General features: G+C 39.8%; 1 protein-coding gene and 2 long non-coding RNA genes across 11 annotated transcripts in view; 1 reads left to right on the forward strand and 2 right to left on the reverse strand.

Annotated features, from left to right (window-relative positions):
- The window catches only part of dnai1.2 (dynein, axonemal, intermediate chain 1, paralog 2), a 34,108-nt gene extending 31,355 nt beyond the window's left edge, over nt 1-2,753 (forward strand). For all 9 annotated transcript variants that reach the window (XM_053648784.1, XM_053648786.1, XM_053648787.1 and 6 more), the window contains one exon: nt 426-2,753. In XM_053648784.1, coding sequence (XP_053504759.1) covers nt 426-530 — 105 coding nt within the window. In that variant the 3' untranslated portion in view covers nt 531-2,753. The remainder of the gene's footprint in view (nt 1-425) is intronic.
- LOC128622356 (uncharacterized) lies at nt 2,721-14,792 on the reverse strand. The gene is made up of 3 exons (XR_008388386.1): nt 14,674-14,792; nt 7,412-7,505; nt 2,721-3,131 (listed from the first exon to the last, which is right to left on the reverse strand). It is a non-coding gene; the product is annotated as an uncharacterized LOC128622356 (long non-coding RNA).
- Nucleotides 14,793-15,711: 919 nt separating this feature from the next.
- On the reverse strand, nt 15,712-20,125 carry LOC128622489 (uncharacterized). The gene is made up of 3 exons (XR_008388414.1): nt 17,470-20,125; nt 16,989-17,072; nt 15,712-16,598 (listed from the first exon to the last, which is right to left on the reverse strand). It is a non-coding gene; the product is annotated as an uncharacterized LOC128622489 (long non-coding RNA).
- Between the last annotated feature and the right edge of the window lie 409 nt (nt 20,126-20,534).

The raw sequence follows: 20,534 nt of genomic DNA on the forward strand, positions 1-20,534 counted from the left end.
TTACTAGGATTTAGCACAGGGTTTAATGACTCCGACAATAAAAGGGGGATTTCTTTGCAGTTTTCAACTGAACTGCTCCTCGGGGTGTCTTGTTAGGTTCATTAGAGCGTCTGCGAGGTCAGTAACCATAGCGATGATCTTTGATAGGGAGCGCGGCCCATTCAGCGCCCTTCTCGCGAGGAAATAATGTGTCTAAATAAATGTCAGCGCAAAGCAGAGGAGCCTGACTGTCTGCCATGTCTGTCTCTGTTGTGTGCGCTGTGGCATGTAACAAGGGGAAATGCTTTCTTTTCGAGTTCCCACCTTGAGATGAGAACAAACATTTAAACAGTCAGTGTTAGCATTTGGTATTTGCAATATTACATGAGCTGATTCATTTAATAACGGCTGACTCGTTTCTCTCTCCTTTGCCTTTCTCTTTCTAGGAGAAGAAGGGTCAGGAGTCGCCGAAGGGGCCGGAAGTGGAGATAGCAAAGTTGGAGAAGCTGTTGAGTCTGCTGAGGGATTCTGACAATCCTGAACAGAAGTGACCTACTAACACCTCAAGTGCTCTGTAACATCACATCGGTCCACGCAAAATACACACACACACACACACACACACACACACACACATAGAAGTAGCAAAAAAATGCAGCAGGAAGGGAAAAAGAAAGGTTTAGTTTTCTTTCTGGCTTGTCACTATATAAATATGTAATGAATAAAACACAACAGGACATGCTGTTATAGGAAAATATTCAATAACGGTAGATCGATGCGGTCCGACACAAAGCAGAGTCACTGTTACGACCCGAAGCTGATTAATTTCCACTAACAGCACTTTCCAAAGTGTTTTATTCATCTGATACAACAGCAATTTGCCAATAATTACAATATTGTATTTATTTTAAAAAACGTCATTTTTATCCATTTGTAGTTACAGTTAATGTTGTGAAGTAACCGTAAAAGTTCCAGTTTTCACTTACATTACAGCAGCTATAAACCATCCTTCCTCTTACCAACCTCTTTTTTTTTTCTATTTTGAAATTAATAAGACAAAAAAAAATCACGTCATGTTACCAAGAAATTGCAACGCTGTCTGTCCTGAAGCCTTTCCTATGGTGGAAAACTTCAAGTTATATATATGTAGTTTATGTACACTACCGGTCAAAAGTTTGTGGACACTTGACTGAACAGTTTCTCATGATCTTGAAAGCCTTTTGAGCTGAAGGTGTATGATTAAACGTTTGAAATCGGTGTTGTAGACAAAAATAAAATCGTGCCGACGTATTCAATTTCTTTCATTAGAAAACTAACATTTTATTTACAAATAAATATTTTTAAACGGACGACTCGGAGCGAAATATTCCGAAAAGCAGCCGATAAGAGTCCAGCGTAGGTGGGAACTCCTTTAATACTGTTTAAAAAGCATTTCAGGGAAATTCCTCAAGAAATCGGTTGAGAAAACGCCAAGAATACATTTCTGGAAATTCTCGGCAACTACTTTGAAGATGCTAAAATACTCCATTATTTTTATTTATTTGGGATTTTTTTTTTTAATCACAACATAATTCCCATAGTTCCATTTGTGTTCTTCCAGAGTTTTGATGTCTTTTTATTATTATTCTAAACTGTGGACAAAATAAATAAAAATAAAGAATGAGTGTCTAAACTTTTGACTGGTAGTGTATACACCACTTAAACACTATTAAACATCTCGGCTACGTGCTATCTGAATACCTTCTCCCCCAACCAACCCATCATTATTTCTCTTTCCAAACAACAAGGTATTAAAGACAGGATTCTGCCTTCTGGAGTGCTGATGTGTTTATTAGAACGATTTATCATGTCTAAACCACTGGTTCATTACCTGATACGCTCCAGATCATATGCAAATGTGATGAGAAGATATTTGTTTATTGGTTCCTCAGGCCCTTTAAATAAGCAAGCGATGAGTGCGAGAAGAAAAAAAATCCCAACAAACTCTTGTTTGATATTAAAATGCATCAGTCACACACTTGTAAGCACTACAGGGGAGCACCTATTCAAGACCCAGATGTATGCATCATTATCAGCACAGCATTGATTGGTAGTTGGTCCACTGGCAAAGCAGTGTGTGTGGGTTGAGTGCAACTCTGGCACGCATGACTGGACTGTGGTGAAGAGGACCATAAGTGTCTCTTTACCTTTATATAAACCACTCAGAGCTGAGTGCTAATGAATCAAAGAGCTCAGACATCAGAGACCACGGCAAGCAGCCCGTGCTGGCGCCGCATGGTCTTACGTAGGAACCCCGAGTATGCAGGCTTCGAGCAGCGGTGAAGAAACATCTCTCTACTTCTCTAAACATAGAAAAGCGTGTGAGGATACATACGTGGTCTAACAATTGTTATACTAAAGGACTGAATGGTGGCTGCCACTAATTTTAGCTTCTGTAATATCATATTAAGTGGACACGCCTGTGTCTGCAGAGTGTCCGTCTTCTCCAAACCTTGCCCATTCCTGGTTGAATGCTAACGCTCAGGTGGTGAGGAGATACTTCTGCTCATTCTTCTGCTGGGTGTTCCCCGGTGCTAGCACTGGCACCCTCTCCTGACTTGAAGGCACTTTGCAGGCCTTGTACAGGATGAGAAAGAGAACCAGAAGGAGAACAGCCACCAGTACATTACACACTATAGCCACCACTGCTGCAGTGGACAGTCCTACACCACTGTCCCTGGACTCCATGTTGAAAGCAGTGAAGTAATCGCTGAGACGGTGTCAGAGCGATCAGCAGTTCAAAACCCCGTCTGAAGATCACAACAAACCGAGTCGCGTTTCTCCTCTGCCATCCTGCACCGTCATCCTACTCGGTCCTCTTCTACCTTCAACAGAAATGAGACGTGTCCTAGTTTTCTCCCTTCACATCTGTTCAAGTGCTTCAGCCGTCTCGTGCACGGCAATCAAAAGCACGCTGCTGAAGAACTCCTGATGTTACTGCTTGCGTTTATGAGGCTAACTTGGCAGGTATTTCAGGAACAAGATCTCCTGCTTTCCGTAAATCTGTCTGTCCAGGTTTGATGTGGAAAAATAGATGTCCACATATATCATGCAGACACTGTTCTTTGTAAAGATCCTCCAAGTGTCTTCGAGGCCTTTCGTTTCTTTTCTCTCTGAAAAAGAAGTAATGCTGGGATCAGAAAACATTTTGTAAGAGTTATTTTCATATTTAACTACGGTCATTAAAACGTTTACGCATAATAAAACTGAATTTGAGATTTAGCCCAAACCACCCATCCTCTCTATTTGCGCTAATTATAAAGTATTGGCACCCCGACTTTGCTTAGATTATCTATTGCTATTGCTGCAGGCCAAAAACATGCTGTTTGTTGAGCTTCTTAGGAGCTCATTAGAGGAAAATCTCTAGTGTTTTTGGTTCCCCAAGATCTGTTAACGAGAGAAAAAACTAATCATGCAGACGGCCTGATTCCAATCAGTCAGGACAAGGAGGCATCTCTACCTGCCTATCTACAGTGTCCTGTAAGCGCAAAACACAATAACAAACGCCAATGCAACAGCAAACTAAAAATAAGTGCAACAGCAAAACCAACCACCAGACACCTAAAACATAACAGCAAAACAGTACACAGCACAACTAAAACACAACAGCAAAACACTGCACAACTAAAACACAACAGCAAAACACTACACAACTAAAACACAACAGCAAAACACTACACAACTAAAACACAACAGCAAAACACTACACAGCACAACTAAAACACAACAGCAAAACAGTACACAGCACAACTAAAACACAACAGCAAAACACTGCACAACTAAAACACAACAGCAAAACACTACACGGCACAACTAAAACACAACAGCAAAACACTACACGGCACAACTAAAACACAACAGCAAAACACTACACGGCACAACTAAAACACAACAGCAAAACACTACACAGCACAACTAAAACACAACAGCAAAACACTACACGGCACAACTAAAACACAACAGCAAAACACTACACAGCACAACTAAAACATAACAGCAAAAATAAACACAACAAACCGAAAAAGAAAAACAGCAAAGCCAAACACAACAAAACCACAAAATCAAAACCTAAATTACAACAAAACTAAAACCACAACAGCAAAACAGCAACAACAAAAAACACGTCAACAAATACTCAAAATAGAAAGGAGTGGTCCTTATTGAACATCACATGCTCTTGATGAAGCTCCAGACTGCGTCAATCTGAGAGATGGAGGATGTTTACAGAAAGTATGAGCAAAACTTAATCTAATGGTGCTTTCATTCCTGCTTATTTTTATCAAAGGCATTCATATAAGGCTATTTTAGAACTGATAGCAACTTTGCACTGTGTTAATATGAGTATGTGAACACACTGCAAAGTGCAATTGTTTTTTCTTGTGATAGTCACACACTGTGTCCAATCAGCAATGGGCATATGATGTTTAATAAGGACTGCCCCTTTCTGTTTTGACTTAATGTTACTGTGTTTCTGATTTGCTGTGCTGCTGATGTGCTTTTTTTGCTTTGTTAATGTGTTTTGAACTTCTGGGCCTCTGTACCCATCAATCATGTTGGCTGACAATTTTGAAAGCTCCGCCTCTTACATCATTATATAAGCCTTCTAGCCTGGGCAGTTTGTGTGTGAGTGTGTTAGAGAGGTTGTACTGGTTTGAGGACGAGCACAAACTTGAAAAAAACAAAATGACGCTTGTCAAATTAGAAATGGTGACTGCAGTCATGTCTGTGAGCTGCTGCACGATACATTGGCTAGTCTGATTGAGTGTTGTTGTTTTTTTTTTTTTTTAATAACGCAGAACGAGAACATCCTGATCCTGATAGAAAGGTGCTGTTGAATCTCTCCATCTGTCTCTCTCTCTGTCTCTCTCTCTCTCTCTCACTCACTCACTGAAGCATTCAGGTGCTCATCCTGCTGCCTGTCTGTCTGTGTTTCCCATCTGCCTTAACATCTCTCTCTGTCTCACTCTCACTTACTCACACACTCACATATGGTCACACTTTGCATGCTGCCAATACTTTCCATAGACCTATTTATTCAGTGACAATAAACAAACGATCATGCATGCTTCACGACCGCTTCAAGACGTATGGTAGTGTGAATGACATGCCGTGTTTCCTCTAGATATCAAACCAGGAAACAGAAAAGTTTCATCGAAACAACAACAACAACAAAAAAAAAACTGCTAAATTTACAGTTCTGTCATCTCCCACTTTTGTGTAATTTGATTGGACAGTGTGTGATTGGTCTATTTTTAGTTTGTCCTCCAAAAACATTTGGGGGTAAAAAGAAAAAAGTATGATAGAATAAATAATCCACCTCATTCGCATGAATTACATCAGGTTTTTGCACGAGTCTTTCAATCGCTGCTGATGGCGTGTTACGGACGTGTCTGTAAAGCACGTTAAAAAATATAATCTGCAACGCACACAAAATCTACAGTCTGTGCTAGAAAGAAATCAGCCCTCATACCATTCTGTGTGTTTTTCCTTCAACCACTGGTGGTGCTGTTGCACTTGGTTCAAGAAAAATATCAAATAATCCACTTAAAGACGTTTATTAACAGCAGATAATCTGATACAGATACAGACAAAATGAACCCTTATAATCGGTGCTTTATCCGTGAATATAAAGGGGGTGATCTGTCATTTATTAATCCGAATTCAGAACTATCCGTACCATGCTCAAGTAGCTGTGTCCATTTCCCATTGCGTAACAGGACCTATAATATTAGGAGGTGATCTCTGGGAAGAAGAAGTGAAAGAAGTGATTATTATTGTTATGGAACCACCTGTTTGTCAGGCTAACGGCAGCCCGAACAAATCTAAGGGTGCCAATACTTTCCAACATGAAAAATAGAGAGGGGAGTTTGTTGCGAGCAGAGTTCGTCAATCCGATGTTGAAAGCAATAACAATATGAGCAGTTATTGCAGATCTATGGATGAATCTCAAATGGCATTACATTATACCCTGTACGTGTAGAGAGCATATGGTTTATAGTGAATTTACTGATAAAGAGAGAAAATTTAAGTCCATCTCAAGGTAAATGCTAGCACTAAGATAACGTTACAGGGTGTCAATGAATGAAAGTGTGAAAATAATTTTTAGCGACACCTATCGGTCCCTGTATGTTTGTACTTGCAAGAAGGGTATCTAAATTCAGTATGCATACTTAAGAGTATGGACCATTTGGAAATGAAAGGGGGGAAAATAATAAATAATAATAAAAATAATAATCCATCCCATCCATTTTCTATACCACTTATCCATTTTCTATTGCAGGGAGCATCGAGCACAAGGCGGGGTACACCCTAGACAGGGTGCCAATCCATCGCAGGGCACAATCACATACACATTCACACACTACAGACACTTTGGAAATGCCAATCAGCCTACAGTGCATGTCTTTTGACCGGAGTACTCTGAGGAAACCCCCGCAGCGCGGGGAGAACAGGCAAACTCCGCACACACAGGGCAGCAGCGGGAAACGAAATCCCAACCCTGGTGGTGTGAGGTAAACGTACTAACCGCCAAGCCACCGTGCGCCCATAAAAAATAAAATAAAATAAATACATAAACAAATTCATGAATGAATAATAATAATAATAAATAATAATAATAATTCATACATTGAAATGTAGCAAATAAAAAAATAATAAGGAAGAATTACTATTTTAAGAATAAATAATTATGAAAATAATTCCCCAAATAATACTATAAAATATATCTAATACCAAAAAGCAACTGTAATATAATAATAATAATAATATAATGTATACATATAATAATAAAATAATAATAATAAGTTATAAAAATGTAATGAAATTGAACAAAAAATGAATAAATAAGATAGTAATAAGGAATTGGATGGTCACAGTGCTGACCGCTCGCTACACTGCAGTTCAGAATTTATCTCATGCAAACACATCTGACTGAGAACTGGCCCCAATTCATATATTTATGACCTCAATTCACTTAAAGCTCAATATTGCAAATAAATCGCAGTAATGCTTTGGTCATGAAGAAGCTCTGGTTAGCTGGCAGGTTGTTATTTCTAGTAGTGAGCATCCCACTTGTGTAGAGCAGAATGGAAAGGCATAGCGCACAAAGGGCAGCTGCATGCTGAGCAGTCAGTGTCCCTGAAGAGGAACTCCTCCTCCTCCTCCACACACAACCGAATTTAAATAGAGTACACACACACACACACACACACACACACGCACCAACAGTCCACGTTAGTACACACTGAACAAACAGCCTCACACATTCCTGTGAACTTTCTGTTTCTCTGCTTCATTCACTTAAACAATTATCTTCCTACTCCAGTCAATAAAAATTCAGAGTGAACCCCTCGAACATCGATTTGCATAAAAACGCAACCTGTCGTTCACCCACCTCGTTTCCAGAGAAGCTCCGAAGCCCCACTGCACTCTGGGAAGCAGAGCCACTCGTGCACACTCAAGCTGCTGAATCACAAATGGAGAAGAGTCTAAAAGGAAAGAGTGCAGATTAGAGCACGCTAGCATGAGGCCTGTTCCGCTTAGATTAAATCCGCCCCCGTTTGGGGAGACTGGGAAGGGAAATGATAGTGATGGACCCCTCCTGCAGTGAACAAGTGTGTGTGTGTGTGTGTGTGTGTGTGTGTGCTGACACATGGGAAGCATCTGTACTGAGTATATTCTGCTGAATAAAGTCGCCTAGAGATGCATAGAGAGAGTATACCAAATGCTTTTTGTTGCAATGTTACCAATTTACAATTGGTTAATTTTGTAGTACATTTTTAAGTAAAGTTATCATTTTAAAACTCCTTTTTTATGCATCTTAAACTACACCTTGTATTGTGACTCTATACCATACCCAGCATGAATAATGTGAACATTGGGAATAGGGATGGGTGATATAGACTTAAAATGATATCACGATATTTCAAGGTACTTTTTGACGGTATAAATGACGACATGAAAATAATCACGTTCAACACGACCTTTCTGGCCACAAGTCACATCAGCATACAGTCTCGAGAGCCGTGCAAACACAAACATCCCATCCAAAAAAGTTCAACTTCATCCTGACCGTCATCGAATATTAAACTGTACCAATGACGTGGGCTCAAAAATAGAATATGGATTTTATTCACAAATTCAACTTCCAGTGAAAATGCAAACACCAATACTCGCAGGATTCATAATCTCAACCGGGAAATACGAATGGAAATGCTTAATTTACAAGTATTAAAAATACATTTCTTCTGTAAAACGCGCATACAACGTTTAAATAGTGCAAACTTAACAAGTCTTAAACTATGCAGCTAAACATCAAAACAGTACATAAACACAATCATGATTCAAATCATTAAAAAAAATAAAAATTGAAATGTAAACACCGATTCGACTTTATTCTTAAACTACACACTAGGGTTGAAACTCCGCCTTCTGCCATACATGTTCCGTTCCCAACTATATACATCAACTATAGTGTCAATATCACGGGACGATAAATTCTTATCATGGGGAGGAATTGTACCAGTATATCATTATAATGATAATGAGTCTTTATTGTTCATGTATACATTACAGCACAGTCAAATTCTTCTCTTTACATATCCCAGCTAGTTGGGGTCAGAGTGCAGGGTCAGCTATGATACAGCGCCCCTGGAGCAGAGAAGGTTAAGGGCTTTGCTCAAGGGTCCAACAGTGGCAGCTTGGCAGTGCCGGGGCTTGAACTCCCAGAGTATTAACCGCCAAGCCACCAGTGCATATCATTGATGATATGATTTGGCACAGGCTTAATTGGGAACCAATTAGCTTCCTAGCACGAGATAATCACTGATTTCTATTAGCTAGTGAGGCAGCGTTTATATTTAAGATGTGTCATCAGAAGAGAGTTTGTCCAGTTTTCAAACACTTCAGTCTGGAGGTTACCAACAGATGTATCTGTAGTTTTTATTTTATATATATATATATATATATATATATATATATATATATATATATATATATATATATATATAGTCCCTTTAATGCAGGGCCATACGTCATAAAACTCCAAATGGGCTTCCAGTGACGGAGCACATTTTGTTCAGAAGACACAGACAACATGATGGGTTGAATGATGAAAAGGAGGGAGCACTTGTATGCTAAACGCCGCTGGAATAGAAGCAAAGCCTGGCCGGTCTCTCAGAGGAGGCAGATGGAGGAGAGAAGCGAGAGAGAGAAGGAGGAGAGGAGAGCATTATACACAGTGTGTAATTATATACGCTCTATGAGGAGGTCTACACGGCAGTCTGAGCAGTGTTTTACACAAGCGCCTGACAGCAGCGCACAATGACTCTTTATTTTTTTTCCTTCTCCTTCCTGTGTGTGTGTCGAAGGACATCCAGGCAGCGCATTAGACCCCAGCTCAGACATGTGAGGTGAGAATAGAAGCTGAGCTATTCTGGGGGATTTCGCAGAGTTCTGCTGTGTGCTCTACTGAACCCGCTTCATGCTGCTCGCACTCTTTATAACGACTCAGACATCTCAAAGGTCACGCCGTATGGAGTGTCCATGTCGTGTGTGAATAAAACCCCAAACAGCCTGGAGTCAGGAGTCACGATAAACAGCACAACGAGTGGTTACAGAGCGCACGCAAATCTGCCATCAGTCTCTTTCATCGACGCTCTTTTGCGTGGGGTTTTGAGTGAAAGAACGCCACCCACGTGTTACAATACACACGGACGGATCTGTCAGAGCAGGCATCAATGAGATCACAGGAAATGAACTGCGTGTAGCCAGGTGACTCCTCTGTCTCTCTCTCTCTCTCTCTCTCCCTCTCTCTCCCCCCTCTCTCCCTCTCTCTCCCCCCTCTCCCCCCTCTCTCCCTCCCCTCTCTCTCTCCCCTCTCCCCCCTCTCCCCCCTCTCTCCCTCCCCTCTCTCTCTCCCCTCTCCCCTCTCTCTCTCTCCCTCTCTCTCCCTCTGATTCATGCATTAGCCTTATTCATAGTCAATTTATTTTCCAAACCAATTCCACTGCAACAATCCATGAGAAAAATACAGTGATAAAAAAAAAAGTCCCAAAATATTCTGCCAATTCAGGAAACAGGAAATGATGTCCCTAGTCATGTGGAACACAAACACACACAGATTGGCACCCAGGATGCCAGATATTCCAAGTCCAAAAAGGAAATTACCCATGCAGATCTAGTAGAGTAAAGTGATTTCCTCTGTGGCAATTCACAAGAGAAATGCTGTGCTAAACATCCTGCATGGCTAAACAAATGCATAAATTTAGCCTTTTTATTAGCTATAGAGTTGGGATCCTTGCGTTCATGCTTATACTCAATATGTTAGAGGGGAACATTAGTTAATGAGTTAATTGTTGTACATTGCTCTTGAGATCATGTGACATGTTAATTGCAAACAGGTCGACTCCATTCAAGTAATTACGCGTCTTCTGGTGGCAACTGGTTGCTACAGAGCTAATTTCAGCAGGGGTTTCACAGCAGGGGGCGAATACTTATGCAATCACAACTATTCGCTATTTTTATTTTTTATTTATTTTGCAAACTGTACTGATTTTGTGTAGATGAAGAGGTGACGCTCTGTTTGTAAATCCCACAAGCGTTCATCATGAAGATCATTTACAATGCTTTGCTTACATTTCTTTGCATTATTTCGTCATCCATTCATGTTCAGTAAAGTGCTTTATCCAGGTCAGGGGTCACGGTGGATTCGGAGTCTAGCTCACATTACTCATTTAGGATATAGGTTCTTAGAGATTCTTTTGAATACATGGTTCTGGAAAATTAAGAAATTAAAAACAAAATCTGGCTCCAATAAAAATGATTTTACACATTTAAATAATGTTTGTTTGTAAAAAAAAAAAAAATTCATACATTTCATTTATTTACTTTTTGTAACCTGTAATTTTGAGAAGCCCTGCTTTAAATACCCTGTATCATTATGCCTTCTGCTGTTTTCACATTTTCAGAGTCGCTCGGGATAAAAGAGTCGAGGAAATGATTAAATGTGACGAAGGGAAAGCGACTTCTAGAAAAACCGAGACTGAATTGCTTCTGTATCACTTCTGCCCTCTGGAAAATAAATGCTCTCACCCTGTTGGAGGCACGAGCTCCCCGCTGCTGGCTCATGCTGCAAGTGAATGTAGCCGCTCTGTAAACGATGACTTACTGAACTCACCTAATAGAATATTTGTCTTTAATGGGGTTTGAAATGAGCTCATTTTAGAGAGCAAGGAACGGGCCGTTATATCCATGCACACAGCTCTGCGTGAAGAATACATCATTATGTGTTACAGGTAAAGATAAAGCCCACCACCACCACCCACTCGAGCTGTCTGAGCTCTGAGTGAGAGAGAGAGAGAGAGAGCAGCAGCAGCTCACAGCCAGACATATCCAATCACCTTCATATGCCTTGTCATCCAACTGACAGGATTCTGACAGTTTGAGTCACACTGAGCTTCAGCTTCTACCTATTACACACGCACACACCTCACTGGATGGATATTAGGCAGTGCGGTCAGACAGCGATAGAAAGCATTTTCATAAACTTCATATCAATAAGCTGAGTATTTCTTCTCCAAGATGCTACAGTTGCAATCAAAATGATTCAACCCCCACCGCAAATCAGATTTATTGTCAAAATGTGCAGACTTTCAGCTGATTGCGATGAACAAATCAAACAGCAGCGACTGAAATCGTTCAACATAACGAATGCTTCAAGTGGTTTCCCCAAATTCAACTGAAAATGCAACTTATAATGACTTCTCCAGTTTCAAAATTATTCAACCCTTTCATGGCAAGTGTCTTTAATACTTAATAGAGCAGCCTTTTGCTGTTATGACCTGCTGCAAACGAGATGCAGAGCCAGACACCAGTTCCTCATGAGAAATGCCTCCAGTTCAGTAATATTCTTGGGTTTGCATGCTGCAACAACCTTCTTCAAATCCCACCGGAGATTTTCTATGGGGTTCAAGTCAGGTGACTGTGATGGCCCTGTAGAATCTTCCAGGATTCTTCTGCATCCTAGCCTTGGTGGACTTTGAGGTATGCTTGGGATCATTGTCCTGTTGGAAGGTCCAGTGACACCCAAGCTTCAGCTTCCTTGCAGACGGCATGAAGTTTTCTCCTAGGATTTCCTGATACTTTAATGAATCCATCTTGCCTTCCACACGCTGCAGGTTTTCAGTGCCGGAGGATGCAAAGCAGCCCCAGAGCATCACAGAGCCACCACCATGCTTGACTGTGGACAGAGTGTTCTTTCTTCATTCTTCTTCCTCCAGACGTACCGCTGATCCATCGTGCCGAAATGCTCCAGATTTGTTTCATCATCGCTCCACAGAACAGAATCCCAAAACGTCTGTGGCTTATTTATATGATTATGATACGAATATTCTTGTGCTTTTGGGTCAGTAGTGGTGTACGTCTTGGAGTTCAGGTATTTCATGTGTTCCAGCTCAAGCACACCTGGTGCAACCAATGAAGCCCTTGATTATTTGCATCAGGTGTGCTTGAGACAACGCCTGTTTGCATATTTGTGCTGTTGTGAGGGATTCTATTCCGGAGGTTGATTAATTTTGAAACTGGAGAAGTCATTATAAGTTGCATTTTCAGTTGAATTTGGGGAAACCACTTGAAGCATTCGTTATGTTGAACGATTTCAGTTGCTGTTGTTTGATTTGTTCATCGCAAACAGCTGAAAGTCTGTCATGTTTGACAATAAACCTGATTTACAATGGGGGTTTAATAATTTGATTGCAACTCTATGTGAGACTGTAAAACAAAACTGTTTCATCTCATCAAGTCTCTCACCAGGGAGACAACAGAGAAAAGAGAGAAAGAGACTCTCGCATGACAAAAATGATTAAAAATAAATATTATATATATATATATATAGAAAATTCTAAACACTAAAACTCACTTCAGTATCCACTTCACAGATGCAGTGAACAAGATGAAAGTCTGGGTTTATCAGCAACATGTGTATAAGTGGTAGATCATTGGTTAGGGCTCTGGAATACTGATCAGGAGGTTGTGAGTTTGAATCTTGGTGCCTCCAAACTGCCACTGTTGGGCCCTTGAGTGAGATCCCTAACCCTCATCTGCTCAGCTCCACTGTAAAATGCTTATCTATTAAAGCATTTGTGAAATGAAGAAACAGCCATCCATCCATTTTCTGTACCGCTTATCACGGGGGGAGAGACACCCTGGTTTGGGGGGGCACACTTCAGACAATTTGGAAATAGTCGCATGTCTTCGGACTGGGTGAGGAAACCCCCAGAGCACGGGGAGAGCATGCAAGCTTCGCACACAAAGGGTGGAGTCGGGAATTGAACCCCCAACCCTGGAGGTGTGAGGCCACTGTGCCCCTTGGAGAAACATTACAACGTTTATTATTTTCCAATAATAAACGTTTTCAACAGCACGGTGGGATAAGTAGGAACAGCTTTATTGTGCATTTTAATGTGCAAGTCATCAGTATGTTATACTCTACAGTATATGTTCTGTTGTGTCACGTGTGAAGCCTTTTTATATTTATGATTTAATTTTTATTATAGTAAGGAATACTAGATAAATATGACTATAATCAAGATATTTTCACTTGTTAAGACGTCAATTGTTTTCCTCATGGGTAAAAATACACGCGAGGATACATAGACATCAAGCCATTATAATAGCCATGGCACATATTATTATTATAGTGTGGAGGCATGTTTCAAGTTTATTTGTTTATGAACTGCGTATGGAAATGTCCTGGTCCTTTAATCGTTCTGTTCCAGCACAAACATCTAACCTCCTGAAGCTCTCGTTAACGTGCAGTACAGAGAAAGTTTGAGAGCTGACTGATTTGTATACATGTATATTTGCATGTGCAGCACTCGAGTGAATAAGTTTGAAGTTGAGTCATGGACAGGATGTTAAAGTCCACCGACGGACCGGGATTGAAATAACCAGGTAAGTGGTTTAAAAACCATCTGACGTCTGTATCTGACCTTGAAGCACTGAGCGGAGGTTTCGGCGCTGACCTGCAGTACAGAGCCACAGACATGTCATGTCAACATACAAATCCTTATGAGGATCCATTGACTATTCATTATTAATTATTATAATTATTATTAATGTATCTAATTAATGTTATGCCTACATCCAAATATAAACGTAAACATAGCATTAACCTCCTTAAACTACGAAGAATCATTTAGGCTCTTTTGTTAAATAAAAGCTGCAGCTTGTTGTTGTTGTTTGTTTATTTGTTTGTTTTTTGGTAAAAGAGCAGCTTTCCCTGTGGGCACCAGACAGATGTCCTCACAAGGTAAAAACTGTCAGATATTACTATTCTTGTAGGGACAATCCTCACCAAAATATCTAAACACACACACACACACACACACACACACACACACACAGGTGCAGTGTAAGCTCTACCTTACCATATCTATATCTATAAATTCACTATTTCAGATGAAGCAAAAGCAGCACCAGTGACATTTCAGTGTCTCTTCAGTTCTTCACTCACAAATGTGCAAACACACTCTACACCGGGTTTAAAGTCTGGAGCGCAACAGAAAACTGATTTCAGACTGAATGTTCGTTATGCTTACTGTCAGGAATTCAGTACCTGAAACATCTGGATGTGTTGTGAATAAAAGAGTGAAATACCTGCTCTGTAACTCCGATGCGGTGGAGGAGGAAACCCGGAGCTCCGTCACCCGCGGACTCTCGGTGTAACTCCGTGTACACACACCGTCATCATCATCCTAATCTCCGTGAGAGGAGCGTCTGAGCACTGAGTCGGTTCAACACGCCAACACTGAGCCAGATAAAGCCGCTGCGCAAATCCTCACACTTCACTATGTCTGCATCCCAGACTGCTCACTACAGCCCTGAAGAACCCAGTTACACACCGTGTGGGCTTCAGAACGAAGCCATAGCGAGGGGAGCGAAAGAATCGGTTCGTTTTTGAACGACTCTTCAAATCAATCGATACCTACGAATCGTACGTATGGAAGAATTGAACGTGTTTAAGAAGAAAAAAACTTATTTATGTCTTTTTCACTATGTTGTTCATTATATATATATATATATATATATATATATATATATATATATATATATATATATATATATGTGTGTGTGTGTGTGTGTGTGTGTGTGTGTACACACATATACACACACACAAATATATATATATATATATATATATATATAGATAGATAGATAGATAGATAGATAGATAGATAGATATACACGTGTGTGTGTGTGTGTGTGTGTGTGTGTGTGTGTGTGTGTATTGATTTAAAACACACCTTCTATTGCAAATACCAATCAATAGTCATGGACTTGATTCAGACTTCTCATTTGTGAAAAGTTTCACAACTAAATTTTAAAATATCTGATTGCTTTAGTATATCTGATTACCAGTCTGATGAACAAGTGTAATGACAGACTGTTTCCAAAATTAGAAGTCCGAGAACAGAACCATAAATGTGACTAATAGAGTGTATGTTACATTTAACCATTAGGGGCCCAAGCACTGAAAGATGAACACCCAGAAAATAAAAATAAAGTAAAATAAAATAAGTATTTTTGATTTTTTGAAAACTTTCAAATGTGCTCATTCAAATGTGCTCATTCCATAATGCCCCCCCCCCCCCCCCCAACACAGATGGCTATTTGAGCCTTTGAGTGGTGAGTTATTCAAGTAATATGGGTAGAGTAGTGAGGGATGGTGAGTGTGCATGGCTCAGTGCGAGTTCTCTGGTCACTCTGTGTTGTAAGGAGGCAATGCAACTGAGGATTAGCTCTTCACCAAAATGTTGAAGGCCTGGATTCGTCATGGTAATCTGCAGATACGGGAAGCTGGGGTATTACTTTTTCAGACATGCTTTTAACAGTCTGTCTTCTCCCTCAGCTAGTTGTCATTATCTCCTTAATGTGCTGCCAACCATGAGAGTTTTCCGTATAGGAATTAGTGGTGTGTGGTTGGCCATGCTTTTGCTTGACCCATCCTGGACAATCTGTAGCAATGGACACAGTCCATGGTACTGACTTTGTGTGTGGCGATACTCTTATCTAAGGCATCACAAACCATAAAAGGTTAAAGCTAGCCTATATCCCAATCCCATACAGTACATTATTCAGTAGCTGATCCCCTAATTTTGGAAACAGCTTACACCCTGTCTTTTCACTCTGCAACAGAGAGCTATAGCGCAATCATATGTTCTAAATATAGTAAACAGGAAATGAACAGGGATGACCAAGATACCCAAGTCCTGGACATAAACATGTTGATTATTTGTAGAATGATTTCGAGTAACTACATGTTGGTTCATTAGTATTTGCACCTTCGGGCTGTTATAGTGTTGCCTCCATCATGCAAGTCAAGTGCTGTGTGTGCATATCAGATTCCCACTCTCATTAAAAGTGCTTGAGCTGTTTCACCATGGTGCACTTGAGACATCCTTGGCTTTGAGTGCATCACAGTCCATGCCCAGGTTTAGTAGAAAAACCTCAAAACTTTGCTTGACTCTAGACATACTGTACAGGACCACAGACGTTGCTCCCTGGGAAAAGTACATGGGATGCTGGAAAAGAAAAAAAAAATGGAATATGTTAAAGTAGGCTTGACAGTCCACGAATAATGCGATGATAAATTCTTGTGTGTGGTACATGCAGAAATCAACTATGTACAATTAATACGCAAAAATAAAGTTACGCATATGAATGCCTGTATTTACAAAAAAGCAAATCAACTATGTACAATTCTTGCTTATAAAATATGAAGAGCCCTTCGGACCAAATCAATAATTATATAAGTATTATTTGATCTTGTTACGAAGGCAGAACACAGGCTGATTAAACCACTCTACGGAAGCATCAGTTAGGGGTCATTGTGGTCATAAACACAACTGGCTTGATAAACATGCTGCTTATTTTCTCATTTAATGAATTCCACCTCACTCACACAATTTTACCTGCTACTTGATGAAAGCAGCTCCAATGAAATGGACCACTTTCTTTCTTTCTTTCTTTTCACCTTATCAGGCCATAATTCCATTCTGCAATAAAGATAACGCAAGATAAGATAAGCATCATGATATGCAATGCAGTAAATATGTATAGAAAATGAGATTAATCCGATGTCATCTCTCTGAGATCCACCTGCTTTCTAGAGAATCCAAAATATAACTTCTTCCACCCTGAAAACTGACGTCTACATGAGCATTATTATTTAACAATGCAGGCAACATCCACATAAAAATTTTTTTAAATAAAATGACTGCATTAACTTAATCCTGGCCAGTGAAACATGTTACTCTTGAAGGTCGCTGCTTGCTAGTCTACCTACACCTTATGATTGATGGATTGTCCTTGCTCTAATACTAATAGGAAAAAGATAACTAAACATAACAGAACTGTACAGAGAGTTAATATGTAGACATGGATTAAAGGTACTTGGTCATTTGAAATGTTCAGGTCCATTCAGGAAAGCGTTCAGGGTGAAGAGGTGTCAGAATTTCTTCTGGAATCGCTATCGTCCATCGCTAAATATAATATACACAGTAAGTTGAACCGACAAACCTCAAGATGTACTGAGCAAAGAAATAAAACAAGCAGTCCAGAACCACGTCATTGAGTGAGAATATTTAGTGATGTGCTGCCCTCAAGTGGCAAAAACAAAGACTTACACCATTAGAATTACTTTGTTAATACGCCATGTTGCCATGTAATTACTTTGTAATCATTACAATTTCTAAGATTACTACAGACCTTTTAATGGCTGAAATATTGAAATCTATTTAAAGCGCACCTATTATGGCTTTGAAACGTGGCTAATTTTGTTTTAAAGCCCTCATACAATAGATTTACATGCATCTGAGGTCAAAAGACACTTTAACGTGCTCATAATTTAAATTGCAGCATTACCTTTTTTCCCCCCCAGTGTCACAAACGACTCGATCAATGATCCGTTCTAAAAGATTAATTCTAAACTCCTCCTTTCAGAGAGCATACTCTGCTCTGATTGGTCAGATGACCCAGTCTGTTGTGATTGGTCTAGGTCAGGGTGTGTCGAAAAGGAAATGCCCACTACCATAACGAGTTTCACCTCTCTCTGTTCATGAGCAGCCTATAAAGGTGGGGTTTTTGTTACAAACCTACGTAGGTTTATACAGGAAGTAATTCTGGAATCATTTGTTTCAGCTGTTCAGAATCGATTCCTTCTTTTGGGAGTCAATAACTCTGTTTGTCGTGCGCTTCGATTTTTGAAATGTTGCAGGCTTTTTACATTCACAAACAGCTCTATAACTCACTACATGAAAGGGAATATCTGAAAAACCATAATAGGTGCACTTTAAAGTCTTTAAACGATTACTGTTAGTCGGGCCAGTTGATTCACAGGCGTTCGAATTGTACTATAAGATTGTTCTACACCAACCTTTCCAGCACTCGTTGGTCATTTTGTCAGGTACGCTTACCTTATAGGTCACTTAGTGGCTATGCTCTCCTCTACCACATCTATAGAAGCCCTTCATCAGATTAGTCACATTTTCAGATTAGTGTCAGATTCTCATCCTTGATATACTGTATACACCCCCAACACACACACACTCCCAACCACGTGACATGAATGCTATACCGTATGCTAGGTGTATCTAATAAGCTTGCAATTGTACAAAACATGGTTATTACCTGAACGAGGAGGTTTTGCTATACGAAAACAGAGACAGCAACATGAAATGTACTTTATACATTGCCCTTCATAATCATTCCCATTGGAAATACTTTTTTGAATAACAGTATTTTCTCTCAGAAATGTATGACCCAGACATATCGACACCCCTAGGGACGATTTTATATCGTGTCTTGTTTCCCTGGGATATAAATATGCACACATGAAGAAAACAAAACAAAACCTTTCAACACAACACACATGGTGTTTGACTTGTACAGTCAGGTAATGGGTATACGAAACTACACAGCCAGTTTAAAATACCATGAAGCACATTTACAGCCATAGCAGAAAAAAAAAAGTGTCATCTTTGGGAAACATCTGAAATTTGGTGTTTGGAGTGAGCAGCACGGTGGTGGTGAAGGAAGGAAAAAGGAGTCTATAAATCACAGTTTCAAAATGTAGTTGATTCTAGTGGCTGTTTGGAAGAAAGAAGACTTTCCTGTGAGAATGTCACAGAGAACTTCAGGTGTCGTTAGAACTATCGCTGATATCATTGCTGTTATCAGATGAGACAATTGTTGTTGTTTTTTTTACAAATTCGTCATACTCACCATTGGTGTAAAGAGGGGACTGCGTACAAGGCAAAGCATCTGATACTCCACTGTAAAATATGGAGGTGTAAGATTGATACTTTGGGGCTGTTTTGTAGCTGGAGGTTCTGGTTCAGATTCTTGTGAAGCTTTATTGCCTCACGAGTTCTCACCTAGAAGGATATTTCAGCTCAAAACCTGGTTGCCTCTACCAGGAGGTTCTGACTTGACTATAAACAGAGCAAGAGAATGATTCCATCAATGGCCATGAACCCAAGTGAAAAGCAATGCTGAATTGAATATACGTAAAGGAACTTTATATAAAATGTCCTTCATGGAGGAGTGGAATAAGAACCTTGACTCGATGCTGTTATTCTCCCCAGGGAAGACATCAGAATACTCATTATAAACGTGCTGATAACTTTGACACCAATGTTTTGTAGAGATATTGCAACACTTACCCTATGTTTAAATAAAAGTATACCCTGCCCCTGTAGGTTTGAGCCGAAACACATCACGCTTTGCACTCGTTCTTCTTTTCACGCGTTACGTCTTTGCTCATTTTCATGAATTGCACTAAAAATACCAGAAGGCGCCATGTTTTAAATCGATCTTTACAAATGTTCCTGTTAATCTTTTAGTAAGCATGAAATATGCATGTGTATTCAGAGGTTATACTGAACGGGGAGCACAGAGGAGCTCCAGTTCCTTTGATTTATGTAAATTCCAAGCAGAAATCATTCATTAATGATGCAACAGAGTAATGGAGTTTCACACGGCGCTTAAGGGAATATTTTCCTTTCTAAATTTTATAAGTAACTGCTCTGCATGTACATTTGTTCATTAAAGCTAAATGTACTCACTTTACTGTACCATGTGTCTTTACCAGAAAAGAATCAGAAGATATTTTGAATATATATATATATATATATATATATATATATATATATATATATATATATATATATATATATATAAACACACATATATAGACAGATATTTTTTTTTCCCCACCTAGTATTCCTGGTGTGTCAAGGTAACATCAAAATATCTATCCATCTATCTATACGATTTATTTTATATAAAATAAGACGGGCATGGTCTCCGGTGTTGGGGGTTTGAATCCTGCTCGGAGTTTACATGTTCTCCCTGTGCGTCGGGGTTTCCTCCAGGCACTCCGATTTCCTCCCCCATTCCAAAGACATGCGTTGTAGGCTGATTGGCATCACTATATTGTCTGTAGTGTGTGTGTGTGT

This window comes from Ictalurus furcatus, chromosome 18 (assembly GCF_023375685.1).
Source record: "Ictalurus furcatus strain D&B chromosome 18, Billie_1.0, whole genome shotgun sequence".
Taxonomy (NCBI): domain Eukaryota; kingdom Metazoa; phylum Chordata; class Actinopteri; order Siluriformes; family Ictaluridae; genus Ictalurus; species Ictalurus furcatus.